Here is an 18,689-nt window from a genome sequence, read left to right as displayed (position 1 = left end):
AGATCACTTGTGTCTTTGATCCTCCAAAACAAACTAAATTGATAGATATATGACTGGGTTCTCAGAATGAGAGGTTCAAAACTGTACCAGAGTGAAGTAAAAGTGAGGAAAGGCCTCCAATAACGTCTTCCCTTTGATTCCAAACCAACCCAAATCCCCACTAAGTTCACTTGGTTCTTTGATAATGCCATTAAACAGTCCAAAACCCTTTATGTGTCTAGCTTGGCACAACATAACAATTTGGATGAAGATGTATATTTAAGGGAAATGTGTATATGTGTCCACCAAAAGAAACATAAGAATGTTCACTTCAGCACTGTCAATAATATCATCCCCAAGCTAGAAACTGACAGTGGAATGGATAAATAACATTGTGGTATGTTCACTTTGAAACATTATTCAACAACAATAACAACAAAAAAGAAACATTATTCAACAAGTGAGAATAAGCTAAAATGCTATTTAACAATATGGTCTCAAAATCTAAGTTGAGCGAAAGAAGTTCATTTTTGTCCAACTCCATCTGGAATACTGAATAGCTGTGTGACTAAAGGGTGGGGAGAGGATGGGAAAATGGTAGACAGGACTCTCAGGGGGCATTAACAGGACTCAGATCCTACTCACTGCACCATGGACTCCATCAAGAAGCCTGCCCATGAGCCACTGGAAATTCCCTACCCACAGATCCCTCAATAGGCCCACGCCCACCCACAGCACTCAGTGCACCTTACCCACACACACCCTCTCCCTGCAGCCGGCTGCCTGTGTGAGCTCCCAGTGGCAGCAGCCAGAACAAGCTTTAGCAAATGGCTAGAGAGAATGCACAAAAAGCCAGCCTAAATCTGAGGGCCAGAGACCACAAACTTGAGCTGTAGTGCCATGTCTGTAAAAACAAAGAGTCTGTCGGCACTTTGCCAGATATGTTGCAGAATCTAGAAAAGGCATATAAGCTTAAGAATTCTGCCACAAGAGGGAGAAAGAAGCATGTAGCAGGTGTACTCTAGAAAGTCTGAGAAGGCCTCAAAATAACTAGTAGGGCTGAAGGAGGGTATTTCTCTCCTGAAGGCAAATAGTAAAGACCCCTGGGAGGTGACTACTATGTCAAACATGAGGAAGGCAATGCCAAACCTCAAGAAACATGAAAAATCAGGGAAACATGACACCATCAAAGGATCACAATAATCTAGTAACTGACCCCAAAGACATGGACATCTGTGATTTACATGATAGAGAATACATATTATATATTCTAAGGGAACTCTGAGACACAGAAAGACAATTCAATGAAATCAAGAAAATAGCACATGAAAAAAATAAGTTTAAGAAAGAGAAAGAAATTATGAAAAAAAAAGAGGCAAACAAATTCTGGAGTTGAAGAATACAATGAATAAAATGAAGAATGCAATAGAGAATGGTCATGAAAAAGAATCAACAGCATCCAGAGCAATATGGATCAGGCCAAAAAAAGAAAACCTATGAGACAGAAGACCAGAAGACAGGAACTTTGAAATTACCCAGTGAGAGGAGGAAAAAAACAATGAAAAAGTATGAATAAAGCCTACACGGACTGTGGGATACTACCGAAAGAACCAATTTGTGAATTACTAGAGTTTTAGAAGAAGACAGGAAGAAAAGAGTAGGAAGTTTATTTAAAGAAATAATGGCTGAATTATGGAAAATTATTCAGCCATAAGAAGAAGGAAATCCTGTCATTTGCAACATGGATTGACCTTGAGGGCAGTATGCTAAGTAAAAGAAGTCAGACTGAGAAAGAGAAATACTGTGTGAGAACCCTTGTATATGGAATCTTTAAAAAAAAAAAAAAACCCAATTCACAGAAAAAGAGTAAAATGGTGAACACCAGGACCTACGAGGGAAGGGATAAGGGGGAGATGTTTATTAAAGAGTACAATCTTCCAGTTATTAGATAAGTAAGTTCTTGGGATCTAATGTACAGCATGGTGTGTATAGTTAACAATACCTACTACACACTTATAAGTTGCTAAGAGAGTAGATCTCAATTGTTCTCACCACAAAAAAAAAAAAATGGTAATTTTGTGAGCTGATGGTGGTGGTAGCTAAAGCCATGATGGTCATCATTTCACAATACAGAAGTGTATCAAACAACACATTGTATGCCTTAAGCTTAACAACGTTCTAGGTCAATTATACCTCAATAAAGCTGGCAACAAATTTCAACAATAAAAGTTAAACATCTTTAAATTTATATCTCCTAAGACCATGTTACAGTATTTTCAAAGACATTTTACTTTATATTCCCATTTGCTCAACAATCTATGTTACTCCTACATGGCATAAAAATATAAAGCAGGGGAGCTTTTCCATCAGCATATCTCTTGGAATTTATCTGTGAAAGTTCATTCTGACTCTGAATTTTTTTTAAAAAGGTACTTAGATGAACCTGAATAGTTCCAGAGAAATTGCTTTTCCTGGGAGCTGTCTTTCCACTCTGTCACAGACTCACTAAATTCAGAGTCCAGTGCCTTTCCCCAAGACTGTTACTGTGTCCCCATCCCTTAATGTTCCTGCTTCCGATTTCTTGTTACTGATACAATGATATTCTCACTCTTGCCAGGATAATCTCCTGAAAGTACAAGTCAGACATGAGATTTACCTCTCCTGAAATATCAGGATATTTAGGTGTTAGGAAAGGCAGTCTCATACTTGCAGTCTTTTGACCCACTCGGCCACATAAGAATGGGCCTGGGGCTTGGAATACTTCTCAAGAGACAAAGAGCCCACAAAGCTTATGCTGGGCGTATCATCTTGTGTGGGAATATTTCTCCCTGTTTCGGGTCAAAGAATGTTCTTTTGTCTTTGCTTGAAGTGTGTGCATCATCTGGCACCTGGCCAACCTCACTGTTAGATCTGACCTCCACATGGAGAGGACAGAGTCTTTCTACTGCAACACAGGAGAGGTAGGCAAATTGCCTTGGGACAGCCATTGGGAAAGAGACATTGCCCATGGGTGACTGAGCCCACTACTGAAGCTCATCTTGCTCTGTCCCTTCTCTGTGTAAAGAAAGCACTGTTCCATCCAATGCTTCTGTTGTGTTCTTGGTGACTCCAATGCTAAGATGCAGTAGGCAGAAATGTTTGGACTTCTATTTCTGGTGGCTGGCATCATGATGATCTCTGTAGTTGGAGTCCTCCCCAGGGATTGGTAACCAGTGCATTGTGTTTTACTCTTGGGATCAATAAGCAGTGCATATAATCTGCTCTGACATTAGGAATCGAAATTTGTGTACTATAATCAGATTCAAGTTTTACAAAATAAGATTCATAAATGAAAAGCAGAAAATGAATCTATATTATATGTGAATTCCCACAAGAAGACTTAAAGCATGTCAAAAATGTACTATAATCTCCCATAGCAAATACCTTTCACTTTAAGAATATTCTAATTGTACACTTATTAGAAAGCTGTATTTCCTATTCTATATTCCATAGGCTTCCTAATAGCTTTTCTTAAAATATTGTAGCAGGTTATCCCTTCTCTAGGTGACAAAAATTCTCACCTATAAAAAAAAGTGAAAAGCCAACCTTATCATCTGTCCTTTTATTATATGAAATACATGAAAGGTTTTTTCTAATCAAAACCCCAAATAACTAGACTTCAGGTATTTCCAGAGACTGAACTTATTACCTGCTCTAGCCCATGCTGGCTAAGAGATTTAGGACAAGTTGAAAGGGTCTCAAGACTCTGAGGAATTGCTGAACGCATGTATTTTAGAACATATGGAATACAGAGAAATTCTTTCTAAATCCCATATGCTCACCACCGAGAGGTCACCATTATTAATACTCCACAATTCTTCCCTCTAAAATGTGTATTGGTTTCTTTTGTCTTTTACTATTAAGCTACAAAAGTAACATACACTATTCTTATTAGGAGAGATTTGAACTAAATACAAATACAGAGAGAAACATGAATATCACCCCCTACTCTAGTGCTAAACATGTTAGCATATATGTACTTCTAGGCCCCTTTTACTGCACTTACATGCATGCAAGCTTGTGCACATGCACTCATACCACAGAATCTGCTTTCTAAACTCATCCTTGTATCAAAGTTAAAACATCAGAAAGTTAAATAACACACAGAAACAACATATTAGGGCTACATTAGGTTAGGTCTCCACAAAATGTTGAAATAAATCTCAATATAATGACTTCAATTTTTATTGAGGGTCAAAATAAGAAGTGGTCAGTTAGCATTTACCACAAAATAACTGTGGAAGATCTTGTCCCTTATAGCTTATTCCTGTTAGTCAGAAAATATCAATTATGACAGTTTCCTTCTAAAATCTGATGCCATAAGGAATCTTTTGGGCTGATGGAAATGTTCTAAAATTGAACTATGGTGATGGTGACACAACTCTACAAATTTACTAAAAAGTACTGAACTATATGCTTAAAATGAGTAAGTTTTATGGTGTGATAATTATACCTCAATAAAGCTATTTGTTAAAAAAAAAAAAATGGTGCCAGGGAAAGATTACTACTTCTGAAGAACTTGTTTGTATCTTCTGATAAGGCAATGAGAAACATATTGCTAAGGGCTCATATATGCATGTAACAGACACTGTTCTAAATGCATATGTTAATGCTTCTAAGCCTCTTAGGAGGAAGATTTTATTACTATCCTCATTTTACAGATGTAAAGACTGCATCACATAGAAATTAAGCACCATACCCAGGGTCACACAGCTAGTAATTTGAGCATGTATTTGGATCTCTGAACACTGGGTCCAGAGTCCATGCCCTTAATTACGCTAAACTCAAATGCTTCCCTAAATCACTTAAAAAGAGTTCAGGCTAGGACAAATTTATAATTTAAATACAGAAATAATTTTATATCTGGTATAATAATATCCCCTTTCTCAACATGTTTATGTTATATTTTAATTTTATGTTAATGTTTGTTTATACTATAAAAGTCAATTCTTTATTTTTTAAAAGATTTTATTTATTTATTCATGAGAGACACACAGAGGCAGAGATATAGGCAGAGGGAGAAGCAGGCTTCATGCAGGGAGCCAGAAGCAGGACTCGATTCCGGGATCATGCCCTAAGCTGAAAGCAGACACTCAACCCCTGAGCCACTCAGGCGTCCCTAAAAAGTCATTTCAATCTATTTTAAAAGTAGATATTTTACTTATAAGTTCACTCTATGTATTATAAAACCATTATATACTATTATTATAAAAACATGAATTATTTACTTGCTGAAATAAACTCTACTAGAAGTTACTATTCCTTATTTTTCCTATATTCACCAATTACTTAAATGATATAATCCTGAAAGTATTGCAAATCCATAGCACTATCTAGAATCAGTACTACAAAAAATAAGTGGTATTCTAAAGGGATCTAGATAGAAATTCCACAATAAATAAGACTTGGTATTTAAGTTCCTAAGATTGTTTCTTCTCTGAAAGGAAAAGTTGGGTAGCTTTAAAGACATCCTATTAGACTGGCTGGCAGAAGAAAACAACACTGACTTTCATTCTGCCTACATGAACAGAAGAAAACATTACACAAAGGATGAACATGATACAGTCTGAACATCTGCTGATGGTAACCAGTAAAGGAAAGCCGACTATGTAGTAAAGACACTTAGGAGGTGCTCAGGCAACTTTACCTTAAAAGGATGTCCTGGGCACAGGAGGTTAAGCAGACAGATTCTGGACTTCCTATAAATTACCAATCCAAACTCTGGAAATCATGCATGAAACACTTCATTTTTCCCCTTCAATATAAAATTTCTACTTTTACAAACAGTGCAGTGATCCAAACAATAGTTTAATAAAAGGCAAAATAACTATTTTATGCTAAGTTAATAAAATGAAATCAACAATATCGGATGTTACCAAGTAAAGCAGGAAAAACACATCTAGCTTCCAGAACATCACATAGCAGTCTCCGTGAACAGTGCCCCCTGTATTGTGGGCACTACTACACAGTGTACCACACCGCTGTACTAATAGGTCCTATGCAATACAAAACCTGTGTGCATCTGTGCACAGTGGCCATAGCACAGCCCTTGCCTTCTCTGTCCCACACAGTGTATACTTAACACCAACACAGATCCTAGAAGAAAATAAACGTTGGGAGGAATGAATCAATTAATTTGATTAAATAAGACACTGAATAGCTACAAAGGATACACAAAGCTAGAGATGCCCTAAAGAGTTCTGCATTCTTCATAGACAAGTACGTGGTGTGTCCAAAAGTACAGAGTTTTTACAATCCGTACCTCAAATTCTAGCCTAGAACCAGCCTAGAACATACAACATCCTACATATTTCAATTTTCACATCACATACCTAATAAATAGTCAAAATACTAGCACACATGCCTAACACAAAAGAACCAACTTGTGACATTTAAGTAACAAATTTCTTGCAAACAATATTTGTTTCAAAAAAGGTATGGCACCTTTTTTTGGCACAAAAAGGCCAAAAGAAGACCTTAACAAAGAGAGAAGCATATCATGTTCTTGCACAAAAAGATTTAACATAAAAGATGTCAATTCTTCCTTTGTTGAATTATACATGTTCAGTTAGCATTAACAAAAAGACTGATATTTTTTAAGTAGACGGTTAATTGTAAAGCTCAAGTGGAAAAATATGAAAAGAAAAAAAAAGATTCTAAAAAATACCACTGTGGCAGAATAAGAGGTCCTACTAGACATTAAATATTATTTTTAAACTGCAGTAATTAAAAGAGTCTGAGACTGGTACAACCACATCCAGATCTCTGGAGGGGAACAGAAAGTCTAGAAACATGTGTAGTAATGGCTCTGCAGCAGAACTCAAATGAAGGAGAGGCTAGATTATTAAAATAAATGATCTCGAGGTAGTTAACCATCTGACAAAAAACAAAAACAACGGGATCCATACCTCACAACCTACACTGGATACATTCAAATGAATCATAGATTTAAATATTAAAATCAAACCACGTATGTACTAGAAGACAAATGAGAGAATTTTCATCATGTTCATAACTATAGAACTAGTCAAATAAATTACATCAAATACATAAATTAGAATGAAGAAGCCCTTATGTCCTTATATGAAATGATTTCCAATTTTCATTGATAAGTAAAAAACAATAAAAAAAGAAATACCAGGATATATGTAGAATGTAAGGGGAAAAGATAATGGGGAAGGAATATTTATACTTGCCTATGAAAGGATACATAAAAAACTGGCCAACATGGGTCCATCCAAAAAGGGAAAATGTACAGCTAGAAGGCTTATATGGAAGGGGAGCTTTTTCCTATATGCTTTTTAAAAATCCTTCAGATTTTAAACCATAGTGCTCTATTAACTAGCTTTAAAAAAAGACTATTAAAAAATCATAATGGTACAATGAGCCACTGTTTCACTTCTCCTTATAGTATTTTTATTTACAGCAAACTCTAAGCAAGAGCAAACTTAACATATATTTCTAAATATCTATATTCAAATATATACATTTTATATATTATAAAAATTTGCAAAAAGATAAGCATATGTTTCAAGGTTATAAAATAACATGACAAAAATGTAAGGCAAAGATTAAAAAGAATAAAGGAATATCCAGTTTTCATAAGATATCTCCTTTTAACAAAAATGCATGACTGGTTTGTTTTAGTAATGTCAAGAGGCGAGAAATCAAGGCCCAGATACTTTCATCCTTCTGTATTTTTTTCTTAAAACCCAGTAAATGTTTTTCTTCTGGCATATACATTCACACCCAGTCATGTATATATTTATATAACAACTATGACCAAAACAAAATGTTTTAGCTAAGTAAGCGCTTGTTTCCTATAGGCTCACTTATCACATCATCTAAAGACCAATATTATCATATGTTCTATGGAAATTATGACTACATATTTTCAGTACTAACTAAAAACCAGTAATCATTCATATTTATATATATATGTTCATTCATATATATATTTATATATAATCATTATAATAATAATAATATATATAATCATTCATATATATATGTCTTTTGGTAAAGACCTTTAAAGCCTTAAAGAGTGTTACTTGGCTCAGTGAATGATGTTGTACATAGAAAACCCCAAAGGCTTAGAGTTCTTCCATAATGTATCAGTGAACATTAAAGGATACTAAGCTATTTTACACATAAACTCCCAATATCCCAATGAAAAAATCTTTGTGAATTCCAATTGCACTGTCAACAACTGAGTATCTAGTATTTCAGTGCCTAACGTGAACTATATAAAATCATTGAGAACAGCATTCTGTCTTGAGCTATATATTCTAAGTCTTCTATTTGTTTTCATATCATACCACAATCTATAGACATCTTAAGTACCAAACAAATACTTGTTGATGTACTATTATTTAGAGGAATTATCTCTTCTTTTAGGAATATAAAATGCAAATAAAAAAGCCAATGAAAGAAGTATAAAGAAATTATAAAAGAACAGAGACAAAGTAGAACAAAAGAGAAATCAACATTTGAAGGAGAAAAAAATGAACAAAGAATAAAGAAAGGGCATGCCCTTCATGAAGGAAGCAAGAATGCCCTAGTTTTGTCACCATCCAAATTGGAGTATAAAATACACTTATTTAACTTAGTATTTAATGAATATTACAGTTCTCTTCTGACTTTATCTAATTCATGTGTGATGATGTGGACAAATAAGCAGTGAGTCCTCGTGCAGATAAAAAATTTATAATCATAATGTCCTAGTACACAAATTAAGATGCTCTATATAACAACTTGGCTAATTCGTTTTATTAACAAGCAAAATGAGGGAGAGGAAATGGTTATGTAATCTGCCCAGGCAGAATCTGATACTAGGTTTGTTCATTCTGGGTGTTCTTTTTGGCTTTTCTGCAAGTATTCTTGTTTGAAGGTTTGAGGAAGAAAGAAAAATCGAATTAGCTGAGTCTCTGGGAATTAGCTAGATATAATGCACTCAAGTAAGCTTCCGTTCTTAAATCACTTTTTTGGGTCAGGTACCCTGTTATCACTCTGTAATATGATTGCCAAAGTTCTTGAATATCTTTCCAATTGATTCTAATGTCCTCTGGGAAGGGACTACACGTTGCCTGACACATGGTGGAAACTCAATATTTATTGACTAAATCAATGTTTTTCAGCTAAAAACTAAATGATAAGACCTACTGATAAGTAGAACCTAATCAACCTAGTAAATGAATGAAGAAGACAAACACAATCTGATACTTTAATATGTAGATTTAAGTGTTATATCATGAGACAAAATCTTTTCCAAACAATGCCTATGTAATAGTCCATTTTCAAATATAACAACTAGAACATTTCATTACCCAAATTTCTACGAAAAAAAAAATCTACAGAGGAATTTCTAAATGTCCTAAGACCTAAATCTTGGGTTTTTTTCTTTTTAATCTGTTTTCATTTAAGAAGAAGAAAGCATCTAAAACCACTAAGTTCTATTTTCTTACATTCCTATCACTTAAAAACAGATGAACCGATTTTTCCTTTCTGAAAAAAAAAATGTGCTGGCTAGTAATAAAATTCAAAAAATAGAGATTCATGGTAGGAAACCAATTCACACTAAACCACAGAAAGACTCATAAAAATAGGATGTTTAAGTTCTAGTTGCTTAATGTGGCTCACAGTCTAGAATAAGAGTATTTTTTAATTAAATATATTACAATTTTACTCACTTCAGTGCTTCCTCAAATTTATGGATTTTCTTTTGAGCATCTTCTTTCTCTTTATCAAGTTCACTCTGCAAGTCATGAATCTGCCATGATGAAGATATGTAAAAGTTATCAGAAGACAAGTACTCAGAGGAGAAATACAAACAATGAAATGGTCATCTTAAATCTATTTTTAATGTAAAATTAGATTTAGATATTTCAAGATAGAGACTTGTTTAGTCATAATCATTTACCATCCAACTATTTCAATATTATACTTCCAAAACCAATTTTCTGGTCAAAGTTATTAATTGTTTTGAGTCTACCTATGTGTGGATTTCCTGTAAAATAAACCAATACCTAAGAACTTCAAAAGGAGCAGTCACTTGTTAAGTTTTTTTTTAATTTACATACTAGCCAAAGGAAAGGAATCTCACAAGATTCAGGAGAATATAATAAATCATGTGTCTATATTTTGCAAACATATACAGGTTTTGATGAAATAGCCCTCTCTTCCACTGTTGGGAAGGGTTTGTATAACCATTCACTGAGTTTGGGAGACAATCCCTCCACCATAAGGATCTCTTTCCTAAATGCAGCACCCTTTGAGTCAGTGGGATGGCGGCATGAATAATGAGGGCTAACCAAAACTTTCTCTTCACAGTAAACTTCACACGCAAATACAGATAAGCATATCCAACATGGACATTATATGGATCTGCAGGGAAAGGAGACTTTGGTATAGCTGGATGGAAAGAGAGGAGTAAAAGGGCAGCCCTGCTTCCACACACAAGACAACTGAGGGTACAGAGCCAGCAGGTAGATAAGAAAATGCAAGTCACTTAGTGGGGCGAGGACACCAGCTGCATACATGCTGGCAAGCCAGATGAAGCTGACAGCACCACTGGTGGGTAGGGTACAGGGGATGGGAGAGGAGTGACAAGCACAAAACCAACAACAACAATACACATACCTACACACATACACATGCACTTTACAAACACTGACTCAGTGCTAGCCCAAAATGCCTGTACTTGGCTATTTGTATTAGTTTGGATAGAGACCTCCCCAATTCAAAACCTTTTACTCTTTGACCTCTTCCTTTGATAATTCTCTTATGTTCTTCTCCTTTGGGTGGTTTAGTAAAACAAATACATAAATAAAATCAACCATTTGTCAACTGAAAGGAGAAAGAGGAGAGAGGAAATCTACCATGAGTTTATTTGTATTCTCATATTCCATGAGAATATCAAAAAGTTTCTACTGGCTACTGTGAGACAAAACTGGAAACACACAGGGTGGTAGCAAGGGTAGGTCCTTGGGAAAATAAAGACAAAGGGCCCCTCTCCACCATATTTTAAATGGTAAAATTAAAACACCTCATAAATACCTACCTTATTAAAACGAGGAGCAACCAACCTCCCTGACAAAATTTTGCCATTACATTTATTTTACTTTACATGAGGAAAAAAGTCCACTGTCCAAAATTTTACCAGGTCCTAGACTCAAATTATTATCTTACTTATATTGGATTCCTGGTATGTGTTACAAGCTTGGCACATAATAGGCATGCTAAATCGGAGTGCATACATTCATTAATAAAGCAAGAGAAGCACCATTCCAACACTGATTGGTCTCTTTCATGTATGGAATCAAAGAAATTAAAGCCCCAAATTAAACTCAGAGATGACCCAATGTGGACATTTTGGAAACATATGTTTTTGTTTTCTTAAAGATTTCATTTACCTATTGAGAGAGCAAGCCTGAGTGGGGAAAAGGGGCGGGGAAAGGGAGAAGCAGACCCCTGCTGAGCATAGAGCCCATGTAGGGCTCGATCCCAGGACACTGGGATCATGACCTGAGCCAAGGCAGATGCTTAACTGAGTCACCCAGGCACCCCTGGAAACATGTTTTTATATCAGTTAAATCCTTTCTTGAAATATCTTAAGCAAAAAAACAAACACCAACTAAATAAAAACACAAAGAAAAGTTGGAGTAGAAGATGGGGGAATGACAGCTGAGAAGAAAGTTAACATCTCCACATTAATATTTCTATTGTTTACACATGCTTCCCTATCCTTCTGTTTTAAGCTACCTCTGTTAATTAATTTTAAGTCTCTTATAAATATCACACAGATCTGGCTTTTGACCTAAATTATACATTTTCTTTTACTAGGGGAGATTATTGAATCTATTCCTATCACTACAATATTCTTATTTACACAATTTTTCTTTACGCTCTGATTTTTTATGTTCCTTTTTTATACAGCTTTTTGTTGTTGTTCCAAACTTCTCTAAAGTTCTGATAGATTGACATAGATACAGTCTTTAATTTCACCAGTAATACTATAAACATTTCACAATTATTTTTAACGTGTACTTCTCTAATAGTCAACAAGCAAAAAACTAATTTCTGTGTCCTATTTTTGTTAAATAATAGCTTAGCACATTTACCTCTTCTCCCATCCATTTTGTTTTTTTAAATAATCTGATTAATTTGATCCAGTCATTTTCACATTTTTTAACTACACATCTCTTCTCTCAAGATATTTTTCTGACATCTGCATTATTTTATATCATGTACACAATAAACATTTAAATTAAATTCAACTATTAACTAAAAAATTTTAGTTAACTGTGGCATTCAGCACATTTCTTTTATTCTTAATTTTTTGTTTTATTTGATTCAATGTTTTGCTTATCCTTAGGGGGATGAAAGTACATTTAATAGCAATTTTATTTTCAAAAGGAATATCTCAGTGATCTCTCTCTGAGACTTTACACATCCACGAAGGTCAGCTGTTGTCTTTGCACACGAAGGAAAAGTGTGCATATGAGATTATCGAGTCACATTTTGGCCAAACAACAGAACATGTGTCACTCTGCTGTCTTAAGACATTTCGATTTGCAACCAAGGAAACTAAACTGACCTGACCTTTACCCCTTCTCACTCCAGCCTGAAGACTTATAAAACCACTCTCTGTACTGAGGCTCTCTTTGATGGTTTTTATCTGATAGAGGGTGAATCTTCTTAGTCTGTATCCACAGGCCTTCCAAAAAGTTCTTTCCTACCTATCTTTCTGTGTGAATTGATTCTGAGCCCCCTTCAGCAATACCGATTGCTGTCTGCTAATTTTCTGTTTTCAGCGGTCGTATCTGATCTCTGCAGTCCTCTGCAGTCTGCAGCATGGTGGTCTGTCCTCCACATCACTAGCTGGGCACCTGTCAGCAGTGGCTCTCCCCTTGCCAGCTGCCACAGGGACGTCAGCTCCGCGGTGGTGTCTCCAGGTTCCTCACACTCTTCACATGGCAATTACCTCCACTTTCTCTCCATCCTGTTCCTCCTTCCTAGACATTGCATCTCCCGGTAATCTATGGATGAAGCTTTTTGATGCTCTCTTTTGGGGTAAAAGACAGAGCACACTCCTTCCTTTGCTCTGCATGGTTTTGCCACAGACCCCAGGATGGCTCTATACTAAGTTGTAAACAGAACATTATTGTTCAGATTTGGTGCTTGAGCAAGAATGCAGGGCCCCTGGCTCACTTCCTTCATGTGTCTGCTCGTAGGGCCTCCCACACGGGGCTGCAGCTCTGGCCTGGGACCCCAGGAGCCCCCCGGCCAGTGGAGAGAGGGGTTTCTCTCCACACCTCCTGGCCCAGTTCTGCAGGACTCTGAAGCCAGAGGCCACGTGGGGAAGGAACAAGGAGCTGCAGGTGAAATTACCAGCCACTCACAACATCTACATTACCCAGACTGTCCTGCCAATGCACAGCACTACCAGGATCTTACCCTCTGTTCCCTGCTAGGTTTCTTTGTTTCCGGGACTCAGAACTCTCTGCATGAAAGCATAACTAAGGTTTACCTCTTTAAGTTAAAACTTTAAAAAATTACCCATCTTTAAGGAAAATCTATCTGAAATTACATGGTGATTATGAGTGCGAGCCCAGGAGTCAGACTGCATGGGTTTCCTCCCTCTTCCTCCATAAATTACTTAACACTGTGCCTCTGTTCCATCCCCTGAAAAAATAGGGTTAACAGTAACTATATTTTAAAAGTTGTCATGGGTTAATAATAGTGTTAAGGTAATAAATTACTCCATGTAAAGCTCTTAGGACGATATTAGGAGCATAATAAAAATTCCACAAATGTTAAAAATTATTACTATTATCTTCTTGGAGTGAACATACCTAAACATTTTATTGAAAAGTCCAGATCATTATGAAGACCCAAAGTGACAGTGAAGGCCCAATACAGTAAATCCCTTATGTAGACTGGCTGCCCTTTCCGAAGACGGCTGCTGAGTTGCTAAGAATTGGAACTCTTGTAAAAGTGCTTTTTATCACTCTCTATTCAATCTTAACCTGTGTCAGGCTTGCAGCTGTGACTTCCTGATGCTGGTCAGTGTGCTAACACATGCACCTTGATCTGATTTATTGCCCCTAAAAGCACTGGAACCATTTCTGAAGCAGAAATGGGACTACATGAGGGGGAGAAGGAGAGACTTCCCTCTGTGGTAAACATACATGTGTTGATGCACAGACTTTTGACCTGAAGGGTCCTTAAAGCTAGAAGCTGTTTCTTCCTCATTTATTTCTATATCCCCAGCACCCAGCACAATACCTGGCCCACACAAGAATTGTTTGTTTATCTGTGACTAATTGAATATACTTGTGTGGTTAAGAGCCTTGTTGGATTTTATTTTTAGTTTTTACCTATATTCCAGATAGTTGCCATGATAAAGATAATGCTGTTAATCCTTGTTTTTTAATGTACTCAAGGCAATGGAGAATAATCTGACCTGATCTTGTAATCCTTTCCCTACTCTATATGGTTAATACCAAAAATGAATTTTAATAACTTGAATAATGAAAATACAAACCAGAAAGTCGAAGATACAGCATATATTCCCCAACATGAGGGTTTGTTGTAAATAATTGATTGAACTAGACATAAGCACAATTACTGAACATTAGTAAATGTATGTAAATATATGTAAAATGTATGTAAACATATGTAAAATATTATGAATATTTCCCTTGCAACCCAAGAATTTAAGTAATCAAGAAAGGAGTACTTATATAAATAAGAAAGAGATTCTGCTCTGCATAAGGACAAAGATCCACAGTGGCAGACATCCCGGCCTAGGAAGGAGCAGTGAAATGCTGCTCACCTACATTATCGACTATCTGGCTAACTCCATCCTATCTCTAACTCAGCTTCCCTACAGGAGAAATGTGGGCACTGGACTACACAACTTCTTTCCATAAGTCCTTTCACAGAGCAATTGCACTGTTTAAAACTCCACTCAAGGCAAGAAAATCACGCCTGTAGTGGTTGGAAAATATTACATGATATTTTATGTGTAAAACTGAACACTTTAACTTATTTTAACCTAATTAAAAGAATTATAAGCGAATGCAAAACACTGGAATACTATTTTTGATGGTTTTGAACTCCAGCAGACTTTATATCTCATCTGTTACAAAGTTACATTAGAGAAATTATAAGCAGGTATTTTAATTCTAGCACATTTTAGAATATACATGCTCAACATCTGTCTTATGAACTTCTTTAGGTGAACAGCACCATCTTTCACTCTTTGGTGCCTGTTTGGAAAACAAGCAATAGGTTATTTGTAGGAGGCAGGTGTTTCCTTGCTAGTAAAATCATTTAGCCTAACCATTTCCTGATTTAACAGATTAGGACACTCCATCAAACAATGACATGTAGTTTTACTACCTATTATTTGTTTGATGTTCAAAGATCTTAAGAGCAGGCAATAGCCGCTGGAGATCAATAAAAACCATTAGATAATGTGTGTGTGCCTAAATTAGGGACAGCATTTGATGCTGTTTCTCTTACCTCAAAGACAACTTAGGATCCCTCATGCTGCTTTCTTATTGGTGTGAGGAAATAATGTCACTCAGATGGCATTTCCTCCTCCCAAGCAGATATTCCAAACTATGTTTTCTACCAAAAGTTATTGAATGTGCACACCTGTAACACTGGCTCACAAACAAAAAACCTATACAACGCATTTAGCTACAACTTCCACAGTCCAGGACTATGTCAGACCTATGTCAGCTCACTGCGCAGTCAAAAAGGATATTCCCTGAGGGGGGTACGAGACATCCAATCTTCAAGGACTGAAATCACAGCAGGTTTAATAAAGAAAGAAGAACAGATGTCAATTTAAAAGGAAGAGATTGTGGAATTAATTGTAAAACAAAAAGTGACATGCTGAGCAACATTTTCTTCCAGTATAAATAGTGTTAGAACTAGAACATACGAGATGGAAACAATTGCGCTTATTTTTCTTTTTAAGACTGCTAGTATTTTAAACACTTTACACTGAAAACAACATACTCTAACTAGTTACATTATTAAAAAGCTAAGGCCAACTGATACTTTGTAGAAAGGGAAAAGCTGTAGGTAGGATGCCTAACAAAAAGAATTTAGGTCCCTCCCTACCGTGAAATGGAACAGGAATGGGTGGAAGGTCCAGACAGGGACCAACTGAGCACTGACACTGTTTCTCAAGTGTGTCTGCCAGGCAGAGGGGCTGACCCAGAAACTTCCATGTCCTTTGTGGCTAACGGGCCAAGAAAAGACAGTGGTAGCAGAAAGACGGTCTCTCCAGCTCTCTAATAGTCCTCAGGAGGGTTTACAGGAGTTTGGGATAGGGACACATTTGTTCACAATTAGTCAATGCAGGCCTTTCTCTTTGCTACCTGCCTCTCTCCCTATCTCACAGGTACCCAGATACCATCTCAGGAAGAGGGCTGACCACAGAGTTTAATGAAGCAGGAGGCCAAGAAGGTGTTCCTTAATGAACAGGAAGCCAGACATCTGCCCAAAGAATGAACAATGGACTAATAAGGACACCCAGAGGATGCCTTATACAGTGGGGATAAAGCTTATAATAACATATATCCTCTTTTTAGTAAGTAAAATATTTATGAAGCTGCATGGCTCAACAGTAAAAACTAAAAAAAAAATCTTTATTTCAATGAAAGCAGTATTTCCCTCTCTTGTTCAGATATCATTTTGTAGACATGAAATATATTTAAGACCCTGTATTGAGAGTATATTAAAACAGCAGCAAAACAAAAACAAAAAACAAAAAAACTTTAGCACTAAGAAAATTATAATTTTAAAGGTCATGTATTCAGATCAACATGTCAGTAGAAATATTCACTCTTCCAAATGACATAGACATTCTTCCTAGACATTAAGCTCCTGGAAGGCAGTATCTGTGCTAATTCATCCTCAATCCTCTCCCCTATCCTAGCACCTCCTATGATATCCTGCCCAATGAAAGCACTTAATGAATATCTGCTGAGTGACTAAGATGAGATATACAAAGTGTTTTAAGAATGTTGTGCTACAGAGTGCATGGGTGGCTCAGTCGGTTAAGCAATCTGCTCTTGGTGGATTGCTCAGGTTGCTCACAATCAGCTCAGATTGTGAGCTAGCCCCGCGTTGGGCTTTGTCCACACTTAGCACAGAGTCTGCTTAGGACTCTTTCCCCCTCTTCCTCTGCCCCTTACTCCTGCTCTCTCTCTCTAAAATAAGTAAATAAATCTTAAAAAAAAAAAATAACGTGCTATAGAACTTGTTTAATTTTAATTCATATTGCGTGAAGGGTTAATGTTTTACTCATTTTCCATTAAGTGGGTATTTTACAAATAGATTGATTTGGTTAATATTACAACAGTAAATAATTACAAAAGTAACAATAAAATCTTTGTTATTTCAACTATTTTACCTTCCATGTCATATAGCTAACAACAAATTCAAAACTGAAGTATAAAAGTCACAAACCTATAGAACTCTGCATTTTATTGCCAAAGGTGTTAAAGTATGTCAATAAACCCCCAGTTATTACTGATAACAGGGATGCCGGCATATGCAGTAGAATTAGTCACTGTTCTAAATGACAAGAAACAATTATTAATGAAATTTTTAAGTAGTAGATAATTCTTTGTTTTATATTCTTTGATTAAATATTCAGCATTATGACATATATGATACAACAGAATACAAATAGCTCCCCTCAATTGTATCATATTTTTAAACTGGTAGAAAAAATATATAATTTCAAAGCATTATTATGTGAGTTTAACACCATAATACTCCTCATGCATTACATAATATACAAGGGGTGCTTTTACATTAATACAGTTCATAACCTAAAGAAGCCATTTATGAGCATGAAAAAATGAAGCAAAATTGGATCACTGGCTAGCTGAAATAAACTTAAGAAATTAATGATTTTTTAAGGCTAGAATGCATGGCTTCATAAAAACCAGCCCTCATTCTCAATTGCCTCATTGGCTACTTTAAATGTCTTACAGTGTCCCACAAAACATATTACCTTTTTCTCATAGGTGCGTTTTAAATGACTTTTCTCCATTTGAAACTTATTTTCTTGATCCTGTGAATAATAAATATTTAACTTTTATTTGTACTTAGAGTTGCTACTAGAGTCAATACAATTTGTAATATAAGGAAATCAATCTACCTGATGACAAACTTTACGAAAGTTTTATATATTGTTATGAGACCCCTACCTGTCCAATCTTCTAAACTATAAATAGAAATAGGAGTAGCTTTATGTGAATGCAGAACACTAAACCTCAGTTATCTGAAGATATTACTACTCTCAAAAGGGCTTACTTTACAGTTTAAGAGAACCTTTCTGGCCCTTAGGACTAGGAGGTTACTTAAAAGTAATCAACTAACTCAGTATAGAAATAATACATTTGAAATGATATCATCTGTCAGTCTTTGGCAATTTTTGACCATGAGAGAAAGGGAAAGATCTAGAAGATGTGAGGGAGAAAGAGAAAATATGGAGACTGGTATAGAGTAATTTAAAGGAAGGAAATTCTAAAATAATAAGAAGGAAATTATTCTAAAATAATAATGTATTTAAATAGGGTTTATTTTTTAAATGAATCTAAAATGACTATTCAATAAAATTATTATCCTTTATTCTCTAT

The 18,689-nt window shown here is 35.8% G+C and overlaps 1 protein-coding gene across 1 annotated transcript in view; it reads right to left on the bottom strand.

The window, feature by feature from the left end:
• CEP112 (centrosomal protein 112) overlaps nt 1–18,689 on the bottom strand; it is a 398,072-nt gene that overhangs the window by 279,889 nt on the left and 99,494 nt on the right. The window contains exons 16-17 of the mRNA XM_041725032.1: nt 18,062–18,121; nt 9,708–9,787 (exon numbers count right to left, since the gene is read on the bottom strand). Of these exons, the coding sequence (XP_041580966.1) occupies nt 9,708–9,787; nt 18,062–18,121 (140 nt within the window). The remainder of the gene's footprint in view (nt 1–9,707; nt 9,788–18,061; nt 18,122–18,689) is intronic.

This window comes from Vulpes lagopus, chromosome 12 (genome assembly GCF_018345385.1).
Source record: "Vulpes lagopus strain Blue_001 chromosome 12, ASM1834538v1, whole genome shotgun sequence".
NCBI lineage: Eukaryota > Metazoa > Chordata > Mammalia > Carnivora > Canidae > Vulpes > Vulpes lagopus.
The sequence above is the reverse complement of the archived record's forward strand: the minus strand, read 5'-3'. Positions and strand labels throughout refer to the sequence as shown.